Source organism: Salmo salar, unplaced genomic scaffold (assembly GCF_905237065.1).
Source record: "Salmo salar unplaced genomic scaffold, Ssal_v3.1, whole genome shotgun sequence".
NCBI lineage: Eukaryota > Metazoa > Chordata > Actinopteri > Salmoniformes > Salmonidae > Salmo > Salmo salar.
The window spans coordinates 6,512-28,680 of record NW_025550398.1 but is presented as its reverse complement, the minus strand read 5'-3'; the positions used below and the strand labels follow the sequence as shown (position 1 = coordinate 28,680).

At 48.8% G+C, this 22,169-nt stretch overlaps 2 protein-coding genes across 2 annotated transcripts; both read right to left on the bottom strand.

Moving 5' to 3' along the window:
* Positions 1 to 4,998: 4,998 nt before the first annotated feature.
* Positions 4,999 to 13,336, bottom strand: LOC123739370 (RIMS-binding protein 2-like; the record flags this gene model as incomplete). Its single annotated transcript, XM_045713740.1, has 4 exons — positions 13,246 to 13,336; positions 12,144 to 12,491; positions 7,669 to 7,809; positions 4,999 to 5,068 (listed from the first exon to the last, which is right to left on the bottom strand). Coding segments are annotated over exons 1-4 (625 nt in total), but the record flags the coding sequence as incomplete, so codon positions are not given.
* Positions 13,337 to 13,365: 29 nt separating this feature from the next.
* On the bottom strand, positions 13,366 to 21,480 carry LOC123739369 (RIMS-binding protein 2-like). The gene is made up of 8 exons (XM_045713739.1): positions 21,267 to 21,480; positions 16,671 to 16,777; positions 16,349 to 16,458; positions 15,938 to 16,081; positions 15,134 to 15,806; positions 14,761 to 14,911; positions 13,870 to 14,206; positions 13,366 to 13,781 (listed from the first exon to the last, which is right to left on the bottom strand). Exons 1-8 carry the CDS (start codon positions 21,462 to 21,464, stop codon positions 13,366 to 13,368), a joined length of 2,136 nt encoding a protein of 711 aa, XP_045569695.1. The 5' UTR covers positions 21,465 to 21,480.
* Between the last annotated feature and the right edge of the window lie 689 nt (positions 21,481 to 22,169).

Here is a 22,169-nt window from a genome sequence, read left to right as displayed (position 1 = left end):
TAGTCTGACCACAGAGCTGTCTGTCTATGTGATGTAGTAACCATGGTGACTGATTACCTGGACCTACATGTGAACTGTTGTAGTGGACTAGAGATTAATCTGCTCCAATAAGACCAGGTTCTATCTCATTAGGGGAAGATCAGTCCACCTGTATGTAGCAACACTCAGGCTACAGGCAGAGCCCAGTTGACAGGGAGAAAAAGACAATGTTTATATTGTCTGTACATCGTCTTCCCTGATCCATCCCTTCCTCTCTAGTCTTGCTGAGCGTACGTGAAGAGTGTGCTGTGTACCCATCTGCATGTTCTTTGTTCTTCCACCTACTGCTGAGAAAAGCTGAAATATTTCTTAGACTTTCTCTGTGAGACTGAAAGAGGGAGAGAGAGAGAGAGGGAGAAAGAAAGAGAGGGAGAGAGACAGACAAAGAGAGAGAGACAGACAAAGAGAGAGAGACAGAGAGATGGAGAGAGACAGAGAGACAGAGAGAGAGAGGGAGAAAGAGAGAGAGGGGTCGAGAGAGAGACAAAGGGAGAGAGAGAGACAAAGAGAGAGAGAGAGAGAGACAAAGAGAGAGAGAGAGAGAGAGAGACAAAGAGAGAGACAGAAAGGGAGAGGGACAAAGAGAGAGAGAGAAAGACAGAGAGAGAGAAAGACAAAGTGAGAGAGAGAAAGACAAAGTGAGAGAGAGAAAGACAGAGAGAGAGAGAGAGACAGAGAGAGAGACAGAGAGAGAGAGAAAGACCGAAAATGAGAGACCCCAGATCTCCTGTATTGGCGGTTGGTTGGTTTCACTGCAGGCTAATCTAGGTTACTGTGTTGGTTAGTTGGTTTCACTGCAGGCTAATCTAGGTTACTGTGTTGGTTGGTTTCACTGCAGGCTAATCTAGGTTACTGTGTTGGTTAGTTGGTTTCACTGCAGGCTAATCTAGGTTACTGTGTTGGTTGGTTTCACTGCAGGCTAATCTAGGTTACTGTGTTGGTTAGTTGGTTTCAGTGCAGGCTAATCTAGGTTACTGTGTTGGTTGGTTGGATTCACTGCAGGCTAATCTAGGTTACTGTGTTGGTTGGTTTCACTGCAGGCTAATCTAGGTTACTGTGTTGGTTAGTTTCACTGCAGGCTAATCTAGGTTACTGTGTTGGTTAGTTTCACTGCAGGCTAATCTAGGTTACTGTGTTGGTTGGTTAGTTTCAGTGCAGGCTAATCTAGGTTACTGTGTTGGTTGGTTTCAGTGCAGGCTAATCTAGGTTACTGTGTTGGTTAGTTAGTTTCAGTGCAGGCTAATCTAGGTTACTGTGTTGGTTAGTTTCAGTGCAGGCTAATCTAGGTTACTGTGTTGGTTAGTTTCAGTGCAGGCTAATCTAGGTTACTGTGTTGGTTGGTTGGTTTCACTGCAGGCTAATCTAGGTTACTGTGTTGGTTGGTTAGTTTCAGTGCAGGCTAATCTAGGTTACTGTGTTGGTTGGTTAGTTTCAGTGCAGGCTAATCTAGGTTACTGTGTTGGTTGGTTGGTTTCACTGCAGGCTAATCTAGGTTATTGTGTTGGTTGGTTAGTTCACTGCAGGCTAATCTAGGTTACTGTGTTGGTTGGTTGGTTTCACTGCAGGCTAATCTAGGTTACTGTGTTGGTTAGTTGGTTTCAGTGCAGGCTAATCTAGGTTACTGTGTTGGTTAGTTTCACTGCAGGCTAATCTAGGTTACTGTGTTGGTTGGTTAGTTTCAGTACAGGCTAATCTAGGTTACTGTGTTGGTTAGTTTCAGTGCAGGCTAATCTAGGTTACTGTGTTGGTTGGTTTCAGTGCAGGCTAATCTAGGTTACTGTGTTGGTTAGTTTCAGTGCAGGCTAATCTAGGTTACTGTGTTGGTTAGTTTCACTGCAGGCTAATCTAGGTTACTGTGTTGGTTAGTTTCACTGCAGGCTAATCTAGGTTACTGTGTTGGTTGGTTTCACTGCAGGCTAATCTAGGTTACTGTGTTGGTTGGTTAGTTTCACTGCAGGCTAATCTAGGTTACTGTGTTGGTTGGTTAGTTTCAGTGCAGGCTAATCTAGGTTACTGTGTTGGTTAGTTGGTTTCACTGCAGGCTAATCTAGGTTACTGTGTTGGTTGGTTTCACTGCAGGCTAATCTAGGTTACTGTGTTGGTTAGTTTCAGTGCAGGCTAATCTAGGTTACTGTGTTGGTTAGTTTCACTGCAGGCTAATCAAATCTAGTTATAAGAACAAATTCTCATTTACAATGACAGCCTAGGAACAGTGGGATTAAGTGCCTTGTTCAGGGGCCTCCCCCATCCCTGTTATAGTACTGTCCTCCCCCCCCCCATCCCTGTTATAGTACTGTCCTCCCCCCTCCTCCCCCCATCCCCTGTTATAGTACTGTCCTCCCCTCCTCCCCCCATCCCTGTTATAGTACTGTCCTCCCCCTCCTCCCCCTATCCCTGTTATAGTACTGTCCTCCCCCCTCCTCCCCTATCCCTGTTATAGTACTGTCCTCCCCCTTCCCTATCCCTGTTATAGTACTGTCCTCCCCCTCCCCTATCCCTGTTATAGTACTGTCCTCCCCTCCTCCCCCATCCCTGTTATAGTACTGTCCTCCCCTCCTCCCCTATCCCTGTTATAGTACTGTCCTCCCCTCCTCCCCATCCCTGTTATAGTACTGTCCTCCCCTCCTCCCCCATCCCTGTTATAGTACTGTCCTCCCCTCTTCCCCCATCCCTGTTATAGTACTGTCCTCCCCCTCCCCCATCCCTGTTATAGTACTGTCCTCCCCCTCCTCCCCCCATCCCTGTTATAGTACTGTCCTCCCCTCCTCCCCCATCCCTGTCATAGTACTGTCCTCCCCTCCCCCTATCCCCTGTTATAGTACTGTCCTCACCCTCCTCCCCATCCCTGTTATAGTACTGTCCTCCCCTCCTCCCCCATCCCTGTCATAGTACTGTCCTCCCCTCCCCCTATCCCCTGTTATAGTACTGTCCTACCCCCTCCTCCCCCATCCCTGTCATAGTACTGTCCTCCCCCTCCCCCATCCCTGTTATAGTACTGTCCTCCCCTCCCCCATCCCTGTTATAGTACTATCCTCCCCTCCCCATCCCTGTTATAGTACTGTCCTCCCCCTCCTCCCCTATCCCTGTCATAGTACTGTCCTACCCCCTCCTCCCCATCCCTGTTATAGTACTGTCCTCCCCCACCTCCCCCCTATCCCTGTTATAGTACTGTCCTCCCCCACCTCCCCTATCCCTGTCATAGTACTGTCCTCCCCCTCCTCCCCCATCCCTGTTATAGTACTGTCCTACCCCTCCTCCCCTATCCCTGTTATAGTACTGTCCTCCCCTCCTCCCCATCCCTGTTATAGTACTGTCCTCCCCCCACCTCCCCCTATCCCTGTTATAGTACTGTCCTACCCCTCCTCCCCCATCCCTGTTATAGTACTGTCCTCCCCCTCCTCCCCTATCCCTGTTATAGTACTGTCCTACCCCTCCTCCCCCCATCCCTGTTATAGTACTGTCCTCCCCTCCTCCCCCTATCCCTGTTATAGTACTGTCCTCCCCCTCCCTCCCACATCCCTGTTATAGTACTGTCCTCCCCCTCCCCTATCCCTGTTATAGTACTGTCCTCCCCCTCCCCTATCCCTGTTATAGTACTGTCCTCCCCCTCCTCCCCCCATCCCTGTTATAGTACTGTCCTCCCCTCCTCTCCATCCCTGTTATAGTACTGTCCTCCCCCTCCCCTATCCCTGTTATAGTACTGTCCTCCCCCTCCCCTATCCCTGTTATAGTACTGTCCTCCCCCTCCTCCCCCATCCCTGTTATAGTACTGTCCTCCCCCTCCTCCCCCATCCCTGTTATAGTACTGTCCTCCCCCTCCTCCCCTATCCCTGTTATAGTACTGTCCTACCCCTCCTCCCCATCCCTGTTATAGTACTGTCCTCCCCCTCCTCCCCCATCCCTGTTATAGTACTGTCCTCCCCCTCCTCCCCTATCCCTGTTATAGTACTGTCCTACCCCTCCTCCCCCATCCCTGTTATAGTACTGTCCTCCCCTCCTCCCCCTATCCCTGTTATAGTACTGTCCTCCCCCCTCCTCCCACATCCCTGTTATAGTACTGTCCTCCCCCTCCCCTATCCCTGTTATAGTACTGTCCTCCCCCTCCTCCCCCCATCCCTGTTATAGTACTGTCCTCCCCCTCCTCTCCATCCCTGTTATAGTACTGTCCTCCCCTCCCCTATCCCTGTTATAGTACTGTCCTCCCCCTCCCCCTATCCCTGTTATAGTACTGTCCTCCCCCTCCTCCCCCATCCCTGTTATAGTACTGTCCTCCCCCTCCTCCCCCATCCCTGTTATAGTACTGTCCTCCCCCTCCTCCCCTATCCCTGTTATAGTACTGTCCTACCCCTCCTCCCCCATCCCTGTTATAGTACTGTCCTCCCCCTCCTCCCCCTGCCCTAAATGCGCTGGTAATCTGACTGACTGCAGATTGGTGACTATAGTCCTGTTGTACTAGCACTGTACATATAAAGAGAGAGAGAGAAAGAGACAGAGAGAGAGAGAAAAGAGAGAGAGAGGGAGAGACAGAAAGACAGACACAGAGAGAGAGAGAGACAGAAAGACAGACACAGAGAGAGACAGAGAGAGACAGAGAGAGACAGAGACAGAGAGAGACAGAGACAGAGAGAGACAGAGAGAGAGAGACAGAGACAGAAAGACAGAGACACAGAGAGAGAGACAGAGAGAGAGAGAGAGAGAGAGAGAGAGAGAGAGAGAGAGAGAGAGAGAGAGAGAGACAGACAGACAGACAGACAGACAGACAGACAGACAGACAGACAGACAGACAGACAGACAGACAGACAGACAGACAGACAGACAGACAGACAGACAGACAGACAGACAGACAGACACAGAGACAGAGAGAGACAGACAGAGACAGAGAGAGACAGAGAGACAGAGACAGAGAGAGAGATCAATATAAAGAGAGGGGGTGAAGAGGAGGATGAATTTGATTCTGACCTTTGAGTTGATGTATGACCTCTGACCTGGTCAGCTTCGGAGATCCAGGCTGTCCGCTCCACCCAGCCTCCTGGTCAACACACACACACACACACACACACACACACACACACACACACACACACACACACACACACACACACACACACACACACACACACACACACACACACACACACACACACACACACACACACACACACACACACACACACACACACACACACACACACACACACACACACACACACACACACACACACACACACACACACACACACACACACACACACACACACACAGAGCGAGACAGTCAGTCAGAGAGAAAGACAGACAGCAGTTGAATGTATAGTCCAACAGTGCAGGGTTAGAGACATGAGTTGTATAGGATAAGAACCAGGTGGTTGTGCAGGTTGAATGAGTCTGGAGAAGCAGATAGTACAGACAGTCAGTCAGACAGACAGACAGACGCAAGGTGACCTGAGGCGTCATGATAAGACGACTACACAGGCGGCGGTAGAAGACAGGGAATCCAGAGAGAATACAGTCCCAGGACACAACGAGTGAGAACACACCCATTCTGCTGCAGCAGCTGCGATGGCCTGGAGGGCAGGTTTCCCCCGGAGCCTGGCTAGAGGCCTGGGTTCAGGATGTACCCCCTCCCCCACCACTCAGAGCTCATCTGGTCTACCACCACCTCTCCTCGTTCCCCGGGTCGTAGGTCAACGGCTCCTCCTCGTCTGTCCCGTACTCAAGGTCGATTTCTGTTACCGAGGCCACCGGGGGAATTGACCGTCCGAGCAGTCTTGCTGACCAGGTGGGAGCCCGGACCAGGACCCGGTGTGTGGCCGGTGGCCTGGGACGTTAACGCAGCGACCGCCATCTGACTCCGTAGCAAGGCTTCGTCTGAGCCGGTCCCCAGTCCGCCTACCAAGGCCATCGTCCCCGCCCTACTCCCTCCCCCCACTGTGGTGGGCCTTCTGGGTGGCCCGGGGAACCCACACATCCCTACTGGCCCCGGGTCCAGCAGCCCCTCCTCAGAGTGGCGGATGCTGTCTACTGTGTCTGAGTAGTGGACCCTGTTCTGGGTACGAAAAACAGCACCACCCCTGTGTCTGGGTGAAGGCTCTTTGGCTTCGGGTCTGCTGCTGCTGTGGTGGTGGTGGGGTTGGTGTCTGGGGCTGTGGTAGTGGGGATCATCAGGGTGGCGGCTGGGCCCGGCTTGGGACTGTCTGCGGTGGCGACGGTGACTATAGTCCTCGTCCACGCTTTTGTCCTCTTCATCAGTGACCTCTGGGATGCTGAACAAGTGCTCGTTATGGTGATGAAGATCCTGATGGTAGTGGTGGTGGGCCTGAGTCTGGGCCTGAGGAGGAAGCTTCAGGATCTTCTCCACAATCTCCTCGTCACTGTCCGGCACCTCCCACTGGTCTGCCTACGGGGGTCAAGGGTCATTGCGGAGGAGGTGTAACAGGTTGAAGGTACGAAGGTTGGATGAGGTAGGAGGTCAGGAAGGAACAGTGAAGGGTGAGGGTGGAGTGGTGGGCAGGACAGGGTGACAGGAGGAACAGGGAAGAGTGAGGGTGGAGTGGTGGGCAGGACAGGGTGACAGGAGGAACAGGGAAGAGTGAGGGTGGAGTGGTGGGCAGGACAGGGTGACAGGAGGAACAGGGAAGAGTGAGGGTGGAGTGGTGGGCAGGACAGGGTGACAGGAGGAACAGGGAAGGGTGAGGGTGGAGTGGTGGACAGGACAGGGTGACAGGAGGAACAGGGAAGAGTGAGGGGTGGAGTGGTGGGCAGGACAGGGTGACAGGAGGAACAGGGAAGGGTGAGGGGTGGAGTGGTGGGCAGGACAGGGGTGACAGGAGGAACAGGGAAGAGTGAGGGTGGAGTGGTGGGCAGGACAGGGTGACAGGAGGAACAGGGAAGAGTGAGGGTGGAGTGGTGGACAGGACAGGGTGACAGGAGGAACACGGAAGAGTGAGGGGTGGAGTGGTGGGCAGGACAGGGGTGACAGGAGGAACAGGGAAGAGTGAGGGGTGGAGTGGTGGACAGGACAGGGTGACAGGAGGAACAGGGAAGAGTGAGGGTGGAGTGGTGGGCAGGACAGGGTGACAGGAGGAACAGGGAAGGGTGAGGGTGGAGTGGTGGACAGGACAGGGTGACAGGAGGAACAGTGAAGGGTGAGGGTGGAGTGGTGGGCAGGACAGGGTGACAGGAGGAACAGGGAAGGGTGAGGGTGGAGTGGTGGACAGGACAGGGTGACAGGAGGAACAGGGAAGAGTGAGGGTGGAGTGGTGGGCAGGACAGGGTGACAGGAGGAACAGGGAAGAGTGAGGGTGGAGTGATGGGCAGGACAGGGTGACAGGAGGAACAGGGAAGAGTGAGGGTGGAGTGGTGGACAGGACAGGGTGACAGGAGGAACAGGGAAGGGTGAGGGTGGAGTGGTGGGCAGGACAGGGTCACAGGAGGAACAGGGAAGAGTGAGGGTGGAATGTGACGTACGAAGAAAAAGTAAAAGGAAATGAATCAAAAAGATGAGTGAATTCAAGAGTGAAAGAGAAAAAATAAATAAAAACAAACGTAACCAAAACAGAGGCTGTCCTCCACAGCCAGATCAGGTGTCTGTGTTGTGGTGTGTGTGTGTGTGTGTGTGTGGTGACTGTTTACCCTGTTAGCTCCGGTGGTGTACCCCCGGGCCAGGGCGGGTCCAGGGGGGTCAGAGTAGAGGTCATCCTCCTCTTCCTCCAGGATATCAGACAGGTCAGATCCCCTACTGCTCTCTGGCTCCACCAGGCCAGCGGTATAACGCTGAACCACAGAACAGAACCACACAGCACAACAGACTTACAGACCGTGGAATAACCAATGATGGTGCTTATCTACGTCATATAAAACATACCCAACAGGACAGGCATAAGGATTAACCAATGATGTCATAGCCAATATCTAACTCATATAAAATCTACAAATCTACATTTAGAGTTGATATTATTTTAGTGCTATTAACTGTAGGTGCCAATAAAAGTGAAACATTAATTTATTAGGTACATTTGCGCTAAATTGTACTATGAGCGCTGGTATATCTTGGTATCCTGCCTCTATCCTCAATGCTTCCTGGTCTGAAGCACCCTGTTGATACATAAGAGATAATGATCCCACAGCCTTTCCTAGAGCTAGAGCACTAACTGGTTCATTCATCTAAACAAGAGATAATGAACACACAGCCTTTCCTAGAGCTAGAGCACTAACTGGTTCATCTAAACAAGAGATAATGAACCCACAGCCTTTCCTAGAGCTATAGCACTAACTGGTTCATCTAAACAAGAGATAATGAACACACAGCCTTTCCTAGAGATAGAGGAGTAACTGGTTCATCTAAACAAGAGATAATGATCCCACAGCCTTTCCTAGAGATAGAGTATATTGTGTCATGACGTTGGCCTGTGGGTAAGGTTTATGACCCCCCCCCCCATAAATACCTTTCTCCCTTCTCCTCTCTGACCCTACTGAAGGACTTGAATAGCCTGTGTTAAATATAGAGAGTCTGGGAACATCAAACAAATGGGGAAAGGAACCATATTTTGTTAATAAAACCAGTTGGAAATATGCTTGATAACGTAATGAGTATGGATTTCATTTCAGTTGTCATCTGAGACATTATGATTGATGACAGGACGACATAAACTGTACCTGGGAAAGTATCCACCCTCTAGTTATCAGAGTCACATGGAATTGTTATGCAATTGAAATGTTTGATATGGAAATTGTTTGTTAGGAGATTAAATGTAATTTTAGCTTCCAAATGAGAGAATTGGGTTTTCATAAGGAAAGTGCCCTGCTTGATCAGTGGCCCACCCCTGTGAAGAGACAGGGGTTATAAACGATGAAACACATCCTTCCCCCCTCTCCACTATATAAGCCTTTGACGAAAAGATAACCAGTTGTTCCAGTACGTGAGGTCTGCAGCCTCTACGTTAGAAGGACACACATGTCAAGGACAGAACTAAGCCAACCTCGGCGTGAGCTATGGTATGAACTGGTATGAACTTTGAGCTTATTCACTACAGAAGTGCTACTTCCTAGCCGTTGAGTTAGCAGCGGCCGCTGCTAACGTGGGCTAGGAAAGGACGGACGACGGATCAAGTCTAACAACCAGACGAAGATACCACCACGTATCCAATTGACCACCATTGACATTCTTCCGAAAACAGGGAGATCTGTTGGCCAACCCGGCCAGCATCTACGACCAATCTACCGAAGCGCAGCTCAGAGTAAATATTTATTGCATTTTCCTTTTCCAAATGGGCGGTAATTTAGAATGCATAAGATAATGTATTTACGATAGCATAGCTGCTGTTTCTGTGTTCCTAAATCTTCCCGCTCTTAGATTCAAGCCCAACCCCCTTTCCTTTGTGTAACCAGCTTTCATACAGGTTCCGTCCACCAGGACGTTTTCTGTATGACATCATCTGTATTCTGTGTATATGTAATTCTGTGTGATTAGTTAGCTATTTAGTAAATAAATAATTAAACCCAATTTGGTATTGCTGATTCAACCTGTTAGCCAGGGTTCGTGAAGATAACCAAGAATTTACAACTTTCATTATGAGACTGAAAATAAGATAAGGGTTAATATTGACTGCTACCGATGTAAAGTATTACTAAGTATTTTAAGAGTTTATTCCGAAGATAACGGCTCTATAAACGTTCTTCCGTGGTGCCCCGACTTTCTAGTTAATTACATTTACATGATTAGCTTAATCAGGTAATATTAATTAGAGAAAGAATTTTATAGGTTAGCATGTCATATCACTTAATCCGGCATAGCCAAAGACACGACAACTGGTTCATCTAAACAAGAGATAATGAACCCACAGCCTTTCCTAGAGATAGAGGAGTAACTGGTTCATCTAAACAAGAGATAATGAACCCACAGCCTTTCCTAGAGATAGAGTATACTGGTTCATCTAAACAAGAGATAATGAACCCACAGCCTTTCCTAGAGCTAGAGCAGTAACTGGTTCATCTAAACAAGAGATAATGATCCCACAGCCTTTCCTAGAGCTAGAGCACTAACTGGTTCATCTAAACAAGAGATAATGAACCCACAGCCTTTCCTAGAGATAGAGTATACTGGTTCATCTAAACAAGAGATAATGAACCCACAGCCTTTCCTAGAGCTAGAGCAGTAACTGGTTCATCTAAACAAGATATAATGATCCCACAGCCTTTCCTAGAGCTAGAGCAGTAACTGGTTCATCTAAACAAGAGATAATGAACACACAGCCTTTCGTAGAGCTAGAGCACTAACTGGTTCATCTAAACAAGAGATAATGATCCCACAGCCTTTCCTAGAGCTAGAGCAGTAACTGGTTCATCTAAACAAGAGATAATGAACCCACAGCCTTTCCTAGAGCTAGAGCAGTAACTGGTTCACCTAAACAAGAGATAATGAACACACAGCCTTTCCTAGAGCTAGAGCACTAACTGGTTCATCTAAACAAGAGATAATGACCCCACAGCCTTTCCTAGAGCTAGAGCACTAACTGGTTCATCTAAACAAGAGATAATGATCCCACAGCCTTTCCTAGAGCTAGAGCAGTAACTGGTTCATCGAAACAAGAGATAATGAACACACAGCCTTTCCTAGAGCTAGAGCAGTAACTGGTTCATCTAAACAAGAGGTAAGGCTGGGTGATGTTGGCACTCTTTTAACCTGTGTGTGAGGGCATGACCAGTGATCTCTCTAAGAGTTTCTTTCTGAGCCTGCTTTATCCAAATCATCAGAGGATTAAAACACAGAGAGTACTAGCCAATGTGAAGGGAACATGGGGACAATAAAGACTACTTCAGAGGTGTCTGCTGTAGCTTGCAGATTGTATCTGCCCAGGAAACTGGCCATGACATTTTAAGGTATTTGTTATTTGTTTCATTAGTCCATTGTTGATATAGTCCCAAAATGTTTTTGCATGTCAGCAATCAAGTTTTCAAGATACATAACTTTCAAAATAAAGAAATACAACCGGTATTATGGTTTTGCATCATATGATGTAAAACGCAGCATCATATGATGCAAAATCCATAATACCGGCTGCATTTCTGTATTTTGAAAGTTATATACTAGTTATATTATATACTTTTGAAAACTTGATTGCTGACATGCAAAACATTTTGGGACTATATCAACAATGGACTAATGAAACAAATTGACTGACTGACTGACTGACTGACGAACTAACTAACTAAGTGACTGACTGACTGACTGACTGACTGACTGACGACCAACTAACTAACTGACTGACTGACTGACTGACTGACTGACTGACTAACTAACTAACTAACTGACTGACTGACTGACTGACTGACTGACTGACTGACTGACTGACTGACTGACTGACTGACTGACTGACTGACTGACTGACTAACTAACTAACTAACTAACTAACTAACTAACTAACTAACTAACTAACTAACTACTGTGCATTTGGAAAGTATTCAGACCCCTTGACTTTTTCCACATTTATGTTACAGCCTTATTCTAAAATTGATAAAATCTAATAAAATCTACACACAATACCCCATAATGAAAAAGCAAAAACATTTTTTTAGAATTTCAGCAAATTTGTTAAAATTAAAAACAGAAATTCCTTATTCAGACCGTTTACTATGAGACTCGAAATTGAGTGCAGGTGCATCCTGTTTCCATTGATCATCCTTGAGATGTTTCTACACCTTGATTGGAGTCCACCTGTGGTAAATTCAATTGATTGGACATGATTTGGAAAGGCACACACCTGTCTATATAAGGTCCCACAGTTGACAGTGCATGTCAGAGCAAAAAGGCACATGACAGCCAGCTTGGAGTTTTCCAAAAGCCACCTAAAGACTCTCAGACCATGAGAAACAAGATTTTCTGGTCTGATGAAACCAAGATTGAACTCTTTTTGCTTTGTCATTATGGGGTATTGTGTGTAGATTTATGAGGAAAAAATGTCAAGTGGTCTGAATACTTTCCAAATGCACTGTAACTAACTAACTAACTGACTGACTTGACTGACTGACTGACTGACTGACTAACTAACTAACTAACTAACTAACTAACTAACTAACTAACTAACTAACTAACTAACTAACCAACCAACCTGTGGCTGCCTGTTGAAGCCTGTGTCCTGGTCCTGCCTGAGGAAGTCCTCCATGGACACCAAGCGTGTGGTCGGCCTCTCCATGGAGTAGTCTGGTTCTGACTCCAGGGGAGAGGGGGCTCTGGGGGGCCGGAGAGGCTGTGTGTCCAGGGGGTTGATGAGGTCCCTAGCGTGTGGCACTAGGGCCTTGGGCGGGGTGGGGTAGGGCTCAGGGGTTGAAAGGTTGGCACGGGAGTCGTCCTCCACAGGGATAAAGTCTGTGATGGACATGACAGGACGGGGAACTCCGGGGCTGTTTGTGTCTGCTCTGCTCTGCTCCGCGGCTGCTACTGGGCCTAGATGTGGGTTCTGGTTGGAGGACAAGGATATACAGTATTACATACACTTAGTTAACATAGTTACAGTAATGTAGACTAGATAACGACAGGTGAGTTCTAGAGGTTCTAGATGAGTGTTCTAGAGTAGGTGAGTTCTAGAGTTCTACATGAACATTCTAGAGCAGGTGAGTTCTAGATGACTGTTCTCGAGCAAGTGAGTTCTAGATAAATGTTCTAGAGCAAGTGAGTTCTAGAGTTCTAGAGGAGAGTTCTAGATGAGAGTTCTAGATGAGAGTTCTAGACTAGGTGAGTTCTAGAGTTCTAAATAAGAGTTCTGGAGCAGGTGAGTTTTAGAGTTCTAGATGAGCATTCTAGAGCAGGTGAGACCTAGAGTTCTAGATGAGCATTCTAGAGGTTAGTTCTAGAGTTCTAGATGAGTGTTCTAGAGCAGGTGAGTTCCATATGAGAGTTCTAGAGCAGGGGACTTCTAGATGACACTCCTAGAGCAGGTGAGTTTTAGAATTCTAGATGAGAGTTCTAGAGCAGGTGAGTTTTAGAGTTCTAGATGAGAGTTCTAGAGCAGGTGAGTTTTAGAGTTCTCGATGAGAGTTCTAGAGAGTTTTAGAGTTCTAGATGAGAGTTCTAGAGCAGGTGAGTTCCATATGAGAGTTCTAGAGCAGGTGAGTTTTAGAGTTCTAGATGAGAGTTCTAGAGAGTTTTAGAGTTCTAGATGAGAGTTGTTAATAAGAGCTCTAGAGCAGGTGTTTAAGCAGTGTTGTACATACCGTTGTGTTGATGTGAGAAGCTGATGGTAGCTTGGCCTGATAGTTTAGTGCTACTGGAGATGACATAGCCTCATGCACTGCCAAGGCGGCCCAAGGGGGACAGGAGATTTTGCTAAGGGGTTAGCCCAGACCTCTGCGTACGAGGCAGGGTGTGGGGAGCAGGCCTCTGTGTGGAGGGCGTGGACTGGGGAGAGTTGGCAGAGGGCAGCCCCCGTTAGGGCCCATGGTGTGTGCGACGTCTAGTGGCGACGAGGCAGTGGCGTAGGGCAGCATGGAGACTTTGGCAGCTGAGTTCCCGTAAGATGGGGATTGGGGCTGGACGGGTGGTGACGAAGACAGGAAGGGGGGCGACTGGTAGGGTGGTGACTGGTAGGGTGACGACTGGTGGACAGGGGGTGACTGGTGGACAGGAGTTAACTGATGCACTGGGGGTGACTGGTAGGGAGGTGACTGGTGAACAAGGGTTGACTGACGAACGGGGGGTGACTGACGAACGGGGGTGACTGGTGAACGGGGGGTGACTGGTAGGGTGGCGACTGGTGGACAGGGGGTGACTGGTGGACAGGAGTTAACTGATGCACTGGGGGTGACTGGTAGGGAGGTGACTGGCGAACGGGAGGTGACTGGTGAACAGGGGGTGACTGGTGAACGGGGGGTGACTGGTGAACGGGGGGTGACTGGTGAACGGGGGGTGACTGGTGAACAGGGGGTGACTGGTAGGGTGGCGACTGGTGGACAGGTGTTGACTGACGAACGGGGTAGACGAGGAGCAGGAGGCGGCCGAAGCCTGGCCGGTCATGATGTCAGACAACTTGGCGGGCACGTTGACTGGCACAGAGTCGATGGACTCCCCATGGGCAGACATGGTGCGCACAGTGAGCTCGTGGGCTGCCATCAGGGACTGGATCTGAGACGGGCCCATCAGGGCACTGCCCGCCGTGGGGGACGACACCTCCAACACCTAGGGTATGGCAGGAGAGGAGAGGGGGTAGTGTCAGCAGCACAGACACACACTATCCTCACAACTCTGACAAACAATAGAAAAGTCAGCAGCATGGGACAAGACATCATTACAGTCGAAGCTGAATCACCACAAATACTGTGGAACACAAACACACACCACTGTCTTGAGAATGAGAGCAATACATAACCACTGGTCTGACAGACACACTCAATGGGCCTTTAGAGCCCAGGACCTCTCCTAAAACACTGGTCTGACAGACACACTCAACGGGCCTTTAGAGCCCAGAACGTCTCCTAAAACACTGGTCTGACAGACACACTCAATGGGCCTTTAGAGCCCAGAACCTCTCCTAAAACACTGGCCTGACAGACACACTCAATGGGCCTTTAGAGCCCAGAACCTCTCCTAAAACACTGGCCTGACAGACACACTCGATTCAAAACTATTTTCAGAAGCATTTCCCTCCCAGCATAATTTCATCCTCTTTACATCCAAAACCTAAAACACTCTGCTCTGTTTCCAGTGCAGAAACACAATACTACAGTTCTCGCCTTTTTCTTGTCAGCGTAGATTGTGTATCCGGTGACGCGGACCCCGTTGGAGGTCCCAGCAGCATCGATGGTGACAGGCAGCCAGCTGATGAGGGCGATTCCCGGGGAGGGCCCCTGCTCCAGCTGCACGTCCAGAGGAGCGTCTGGGGGCCTGGGAGACGAGGGATTAAACATCAAACCACAAGCAAATCTCAGCTCATAAACAGCCCCTGACTACATTCCTCCTATCTAAAATCAGGGACTGTGTAAAGACCGAGGACACCAGTTGAGTGGAATCTCTGGCCAATCGCTGACATGAATCAAACTAGCTTTCATGTAGAAACATAAAACCAGCAATTCCTCAGCCCTCCTTACTTGGACTTGAGCACTGTACCTCTGATCTCCAGTATCTCTCTCCCCTGTCTCGCAACACGTACCTGCAGCCAACGTGGTGAAGGTGGTGGTGGCGGTCTTGTGTTCCCGTCTCTCCTGGGGAATCTCCCAGGGGGTTTGGTGTGGCTGAGCCTCCACCTTGACTGTGTACTGAAGGCTGGGCGTGAGGTTACTGAGGCACAGTGAGTAGCTGCCAGCCTTCACCAGCTCCATCTCCTCCTCGTTCAAGGACACGACATGCACATAGTTACTGTTGCTAGGCAGCCAGGCCAGGCTGGCCGAGGTGGCGGTGACCCGGTCGACTCTGAGCTGGGTAGGCGCCACACACACGTCCCTACCCACCAGTAACGAGCAACGGAGCTGGTCTGAGCTGCCGCGCTCCGTCAGGCTCTGCACAGACACCCGGTAGGCCTTGAGGGTGACGTCTAGTCTCTCTAGGACAGCTTTAGTCTGGGAGCCGAAGGGCACGTTGAGCCTCAGCTCCTGGTCCACGTACACATTGTAGCTCCACACGTTTCCCCAGCCCGCCGGCACCAGCGGCCCGTCCCAGCTGATGATGATGCTCTTGGCCAGCTGCTTGATGAGGGTGAGCTTGCGCGGGTAAGGCACAGTGCCCAACCCCACCTCTAGGTCCAGATCCAGGCCGTTGGTGAGGGGGGCTGGGGAAAGGAGGTCTGGGAGGGAGGGGTCCGAGGGGACCTGCTCCCCTGAGGGGACGGAGAGAGAAACCGGGACGGAGGCTGCTGACGTAGGGTCTGTCCTCTCAGAGGTACCTGGGCCCCCAGGCAGAGGTGGTGCTGGTGACTGGCGCTGTGCAGGCTGCTGTCTAGCAGGGAGTTGTGGGATATATCCGTGCCTTCTGGTACGTGGGCGCTTATCATGTCGTCGTCTGAGACGCGCTCCACAAAGTTGGAGGGGACCAGCCCTCTCCGCCCGTCCATCAGCTCTCCTGAAGAGGGACCGAGAGAGAGAGGACTTGCGTTTGGTGTGTTGTTTCAGACACTAAAAACTTTGACAGTGTTAAAAAAAAACTTGCAGTGTTAACATGTCAGTGTTAAACTGTAACTTGCAGATTTAACATGTCAGTGTTAAATTGTAACTTTCAGTGTTAACATTTCAACATAAAAAAAAATCAACATTTCAGTGTTAACATTTCAGTGTACATTTTTTTTTTAAACTTTCATTGTTAAAACGTAAGGTTTTGGAGAAGTCTCACCTTCATAGAAGCCATCGTCATCCATACCGCCATAAACATAGATGTACTCCCCGGCGGTGAGTGGCAGCTCCACCTCTGGGTTATCATTAGGACCATCATAAGGGTTATAGCTGGAGAAAAACAAAGCCATATTATCAACGCTAATGTATAAGAAACACAACTCATCTCATTGTTTACTGTTGTATACCGAGATTCTTTGTGAAAACAAAAAAATAAGAAAACAACAGTTCTTTAATTCTTTCTACTAACTAACAGCACTAAAACTAGGAGAAAGTGAAGGCATACTGCTGATTTGGCCGACGCTGTGTCTGCCAGTCCTTACCTGTATCTGGCAATGAAGACCTGTAGCTGGGCGGCTCCCCTGAGAGCTGTGTAAGGCGCTGGGGACACATCGATGTCCAACTCCTCCACTTCACTGGCCGTGTCAACCTGACGACATGACAGTCAACAATGAGGCACTGGAAACTTGTTGTACTCTGTGCTGGTTGGTGGGTAAGAGCTTGGCGCTAGCAATATAAATTCCTGCAGGGTTTTCTCAATTCCTAGCAGTGTTCATTCCAAGCCAGTACAATATTACATATTCATGAGAAAAAAAATGTATGCACTCACTGGAATGTAAAGTGTCTTTGGATAAAAGCGCTTGCTAAGTGGTATATACTTTGTATTGGAACTTTGAGCTGCCATCAGGTCAAAACCTTCCCAACCCCTGGCTGGATCAATGCCTCCTGAACAGCAGAAGGCAACAAGCATGATTATATTGTTTTTTCTGTCATCGACTTACTCCCTCTACATCAGAGATTCTGCAAAGAGATTTATGTATAACGTGGGCAGCTGGGCACAATTCACAGTGGATTGGGACATTGGCCACTAACAAGCTGCTTAAACAGTACCTTCTCTTCTCTCAAAATGCTCCCAGCGTCAGCTTAATGATGACCGCCTATGTTTCCCTCTGGCTAATACTGCAGGCCGACACAAACGCACAAACACCCTATTCCCTACAGGCTATAGTGCACTACTTCCCTATGTAGTGCACTAAATTTTGACCAGGGCTGATAGGGTTCCAACAGACACACTGATATAAAAGCACACTGATATAAAAGTTGAGTGCGTTCCTTGGGTCGTCTGGTCGTATGACTAGTTTTAAAGGTATGAATGATACACTACATGTAAACAATGAGAAAACAGACATCATATTTATAGCTCTCCGCCTGGGAAAAACCTTTTCATGGTAATCACATACAACTACTACAACCTTTCATAATCCAAAACAGAATCTACAGCAGTGGGATTATCTCACTAAATATGAGTTTTAGAGATTATAGAGATTATACCCACTACAGAGAGACTGGATGAGAGGGAGGATTTATACCCACTACAGAGAGACTGGATGAGAGGGAGGATTTATACCCACTACAGAGAGACTGGATGAGAGGGAGGATTTATACCCACTACAGAGAGACTGGATGAGAGGGAGGACAGACACTACAGAGAGACTGGATGAGAGGGAGGATTTATACCCACTACAGAGAGAATAGGATGAGAGGGAGGACAGACACTACAGAGAGACTGGATGAGAGGGAGGATTTATACCCACTACAGAGAGACTAGATGAGGGAGGATTTATACCCACTACAGAGAGACTGGATGAGAGGGAGGATTTATACCCACTACAGAGAGACTAGATGAGAGGGAGGATTTATACCCACTACAGAGAGACTGGATGAGAGGAAGGATTTATACCCACTACAGAGAGACTAGATGAGAGGGAGGATTTATACCCACTACAGAGAGACTAGATGAGGGGAGGATTTATACCCACTACAGAGAGACTGGATGAGAGGGAGGATTTATACCCACTACAGAGAGACTGGATGAGAGGGAGGATTTATACCCACTACAGAGAGACTAGATGAGAGGGAGGATTTATACCCACTACAGAGAGACTGGATGAGAGGAAGGATTTATACCCACTACAGAGAGACTAGATGAGAGGGAGGATAGATACCCACTACAGAGAGACTGGATGAGAGGGAGGATTTATACCCACTACAGAGAGACTGGATGAGAGGGAGGACAGACACTACAGAGAGACTAGATGAGAGGGAGGATTTATACCCACTACAGAGAGACTGGATGAGAGGGAGGATTTATACCCACTACAGAGAGACTGGATGAGAGGGAGGACAGACACTACAGAGAGACTGGATGAGAGGGAGGATTTATACCCACTACAGAGAGACTAGATGACAGGGAGGATAAATACCCACTACAGAGAGACTGGATGAGAGGGAGGACAGACACTACAGAGAGACTGGATGAGAGGGAGGATTTATACCCACTACAGAGAGACTGGATGAGAGGGAGGATTTATACCCACTACAGAGAGACTGGATGAGAGGGAGGACAGACACTACAGAGAGACTGGATGAGAGGGAGGACAGACACTACAGAGAGACTGGATGAGAGGGAGGATTTATACCCACTACAGAGAGACTGGATGAGAGGGAGGACAGACACTACAGAGAGACTGGATGAGAGGGAGGATTTATACCCACTACAGAGAGACTGGATGAGAGGGAGGATTTATACCCACTACAGAGAGACTGGATGAGAGGGAGGATTTATACCCACTACAGAGAGACTGGATGAGAGGGAGGATTTATACCTACTACAGAGAGACTGGATGAGAGGGAGGACAGACACTACAGAGAGACTGGATGAGAGGGAGGACAGACACTACAGAGAGACTGGATGAGAGGGAGGACAGACACTACAGAGAGACTGGATGAGAGGGAGGACAGACACTACAGAGAGACTGGATGCGAGGGAGGACAGACACTACAGAGAGACTGGATGAGAGGGAGGACAGACACTACAGAGAGACTCAGACCCCAAACTAGCTGCCTAGAACACAAAGCTGGACACTGCATGAGGGAGGGTTCTGCTGCTTCAAAACTCCAACCCAAAAGGATATTATATTTCCCACTGTAAGTGCTGCATTTGTCTTTGGTCAATGTTGAACACTGAAGTGCCATGTGAGAGAGACAGAAAAAAGATCATGCACAAAGCTGGAAACTGAATTAGAGAAGACAGACCCCCTCTAACCTCAACAAGGTCCTATTCTGTTATCTCTAACGCTGATAGAAGACAGCCACCCAACCTCAATAAGGTGTTACATCTGCTCCTGCCACGCCCTCTACTGCTCATCCTGTGTCTCCTTGACCTGCCGCCACTCCCCCAGTACTCTCTCCCTCTCCCTCTCTCTGTGTGATTGTGTGGGCGGAGACAGGTGTGCTGGAGTCAGAGCAGATCCCCACCAGCTGCAACCTGTTCCATAATCAAAACCTCTACAAATACTCAGTCCTGCCACTTTCACACTGCCAGATCGTAATCTTTGATCAGTCAGTTTACGTTTCTAGCCGTTTGTTACTATTTAGATCCTGTTGTGCCTGTGTTCCTCTCCGCTACAGCTCCGCCCGCTCTGACTCTGGTCCCTGTCTCCAGTCCCACGTCTCCTCATCCTGCTACTCTGCCCTGGATTCCCCACTCCACTGCTCCCTTGGATTCCCCTCCGGCCCTGCTTACCCTGTCCCAACCCCTCTCGCTCCAGCCTCAGCCTCCGCACCTGGTTTCCTGAAACCGGCCCGAGCTTCCCCTGGCCTGCACTCCATCTCCCCCCTGTGTTTCAATAAATACCTTGGTTACTTCATCCCAGTATCTTCATCTGAGTCTGCTCTTGGGTTTCCCTGTTCCACTCCGCGTAACACAAGGTCCTATTCTGTTATCTCTAACACTGATAGAAGACAGACCCCCCCCCCCTCCCAACATCAAGGTCTTATTCTGTTATCTCTAACACTGATAGAAGACAGACCCTCCCCCCAACCTCAACAAGGTCCTATTCTGTTATCTCTAACACTGATAGAAGACAGACCCCCCCCCAACATCAAGGTCTTATTCTGTTATCTCTATAACACTGATAGAAGACAGACCCCCCCCCAACCTCAACAAGGTCTTATTCTGTTATCTCTAACACTGATAGAAGACAGACCCCCCCCCCCCAACCTCAAGGTCTTATTCTGTTATCTCTAACACTGCATGTGCTGTATTTACCGTTGTGTATTTAATCCCTAGCCGGTGTGCTAGTACAGTCAGTGCCGTGTGAGAGAGAAAGAAAGGCTAATGACGTTTTTTTAAATCCATGAAGTCTGACATGCAAATCCACAGGAATGATAATGCCATTCAGTGGAGACAATCCATGAGTGGTTTGATCTGGAGGACTTGAGGAATATTTGAGTCCAATTGATTGAAAATTGATTGAAAATAGCTTATTCTCATGACAAAAATAAAAATTGCGACACTTTTTGCAAATTATAGTCCATGCTATTTTTTTGTTGCTACTGTACCAGAGTTAAACCAAAACGAAAATGCTGTGTCAGTCTGAAATGGCCACAGTTATGCCCTTAGTAAGACTACTCCACTACCACACATGATTCCAGGTCATGGTTTAAAGTTAAACGGGAAACTCTCCATATGAAATAAATTGTGATTCTCCCCAGTGAGTAGTGATTCTCCCTAGTGAGTAGTGATTCTCCCCAGTGAGTAGTGATTCTCCCCAGTGAGTAGTGATTCTCCCTAGTGAGTAGTGATTCTCCCCACTGAGTAGTGATTCTCCCCAGTGAGTAGTGATTCTCCCCAGTGAGTAGTGATTCTCCCCAGTGAGTAGTGATTCTCCCCAGTGAGTAGTGATTCTCCCCAGTGAGTAGTGATTCTCCCCAGTGAGTAGTGATTCTCCTAGTGAGTAGTGATTCTCCCCAGTGAGTAGTGATTCTCCCCAGTGAGTAGTGATTCTCCCTAGTGAGTAGTGATTCTCCCTAGTGAGTAGTGATTGAATGATATGAAACAGGGCTGGAGCTCTCACCTCGTGTGGCGTGGGGCTGGTCCTGCGTGGGCTGTGGTGGGGGCTGTGGTGGGACTCAGCTGACTTGGGGGAGAGGTGGGTGGTGTCAGAGGCAGACTTGGGGGTGCTGGAGGACTTGGTCAGGCTGATGGTGGGCAGCTCACGGTGCTTGACGGTGGGGGAGCGTGTGAGACCCGCAGCGTGAGGGGTGGCCCCCATCCGGAGATTTGCTGCCACATCTAGGAGGAAGAAGACACTTCATGAGCAAACATACACCACTTCTGGATGTTCATGTTTATTAGGTAGGACAGTGAGAGAGTGAGAGGATGATAGAGTGTGATAGAAGAGCGGTGGGTCGGCTTGGAACCCATGCGAGCAGCAGCACGTGTTCTGGAGGCAGTGGCCTAGATAGCTGGTCACCCCAGGCCACACACATCTAACCCCAACTCCCCTGCTTGTAGTTAGCTGGTTATGTGGTTGGTGCGCAGGTTGCTAGGTGACCAGTAGGATGCGAAGGTGGTGAAAGCAGGCAGGCATACGTCATCCCTGGCTGATTAAACAGTGGCGTAAAACCCTCCTGTCTCCATCTGTCTCTGTGCTTCGAGGTCACCCCCCCCCACCCCACAGCACTGTACATGGCACATCCAATGATTTATTAATAGACTAGATGACTGATAGGGGATGCAGTTTTGAAGCCGCTGTGCCGCCATCTTGGCTCTCCCCCACCATTGTGTTGAAGCCACCGTGCCTCCATCTTGGCTCTCCCCCACCATTGTGTTGAAGTTACCGTGCCTCCATCTTGGCTCTTCCTCACCATTATAAAAAATATTTGAGAAGCTATAGAAATTGATTTATTCCACATTTGTTCTATTACAGACACCTTAATTCATGGTTTAAAATATATTATGTGAGCTAATCATTTTT

Bases quoted from the DNA above. Each gene is read 5' to 3' on its own strand.
- LOC123739369 (XM_045713739.1), bottom strand. From the start codon at position 21,464: ATGGGGGCCACCCCTCACGCTGCGGGTCTCACACGCTCCCCCACCGTC. The intron at 16,778-21,266 runs GTGAGAGCTCCA...TCATGTCGTCAG, and splicing joins CCAGCCCCACGCCACACGAG to GTTGACACGGCCAGTGAAGT. The intron at 14,912-15,133 runs GTACAGTGCTCA...CTCGTCTCCCAG, and splicing joins AGAGATACTGGAGATCAGAG to GCCCCCAGACGCTCCTCTGG.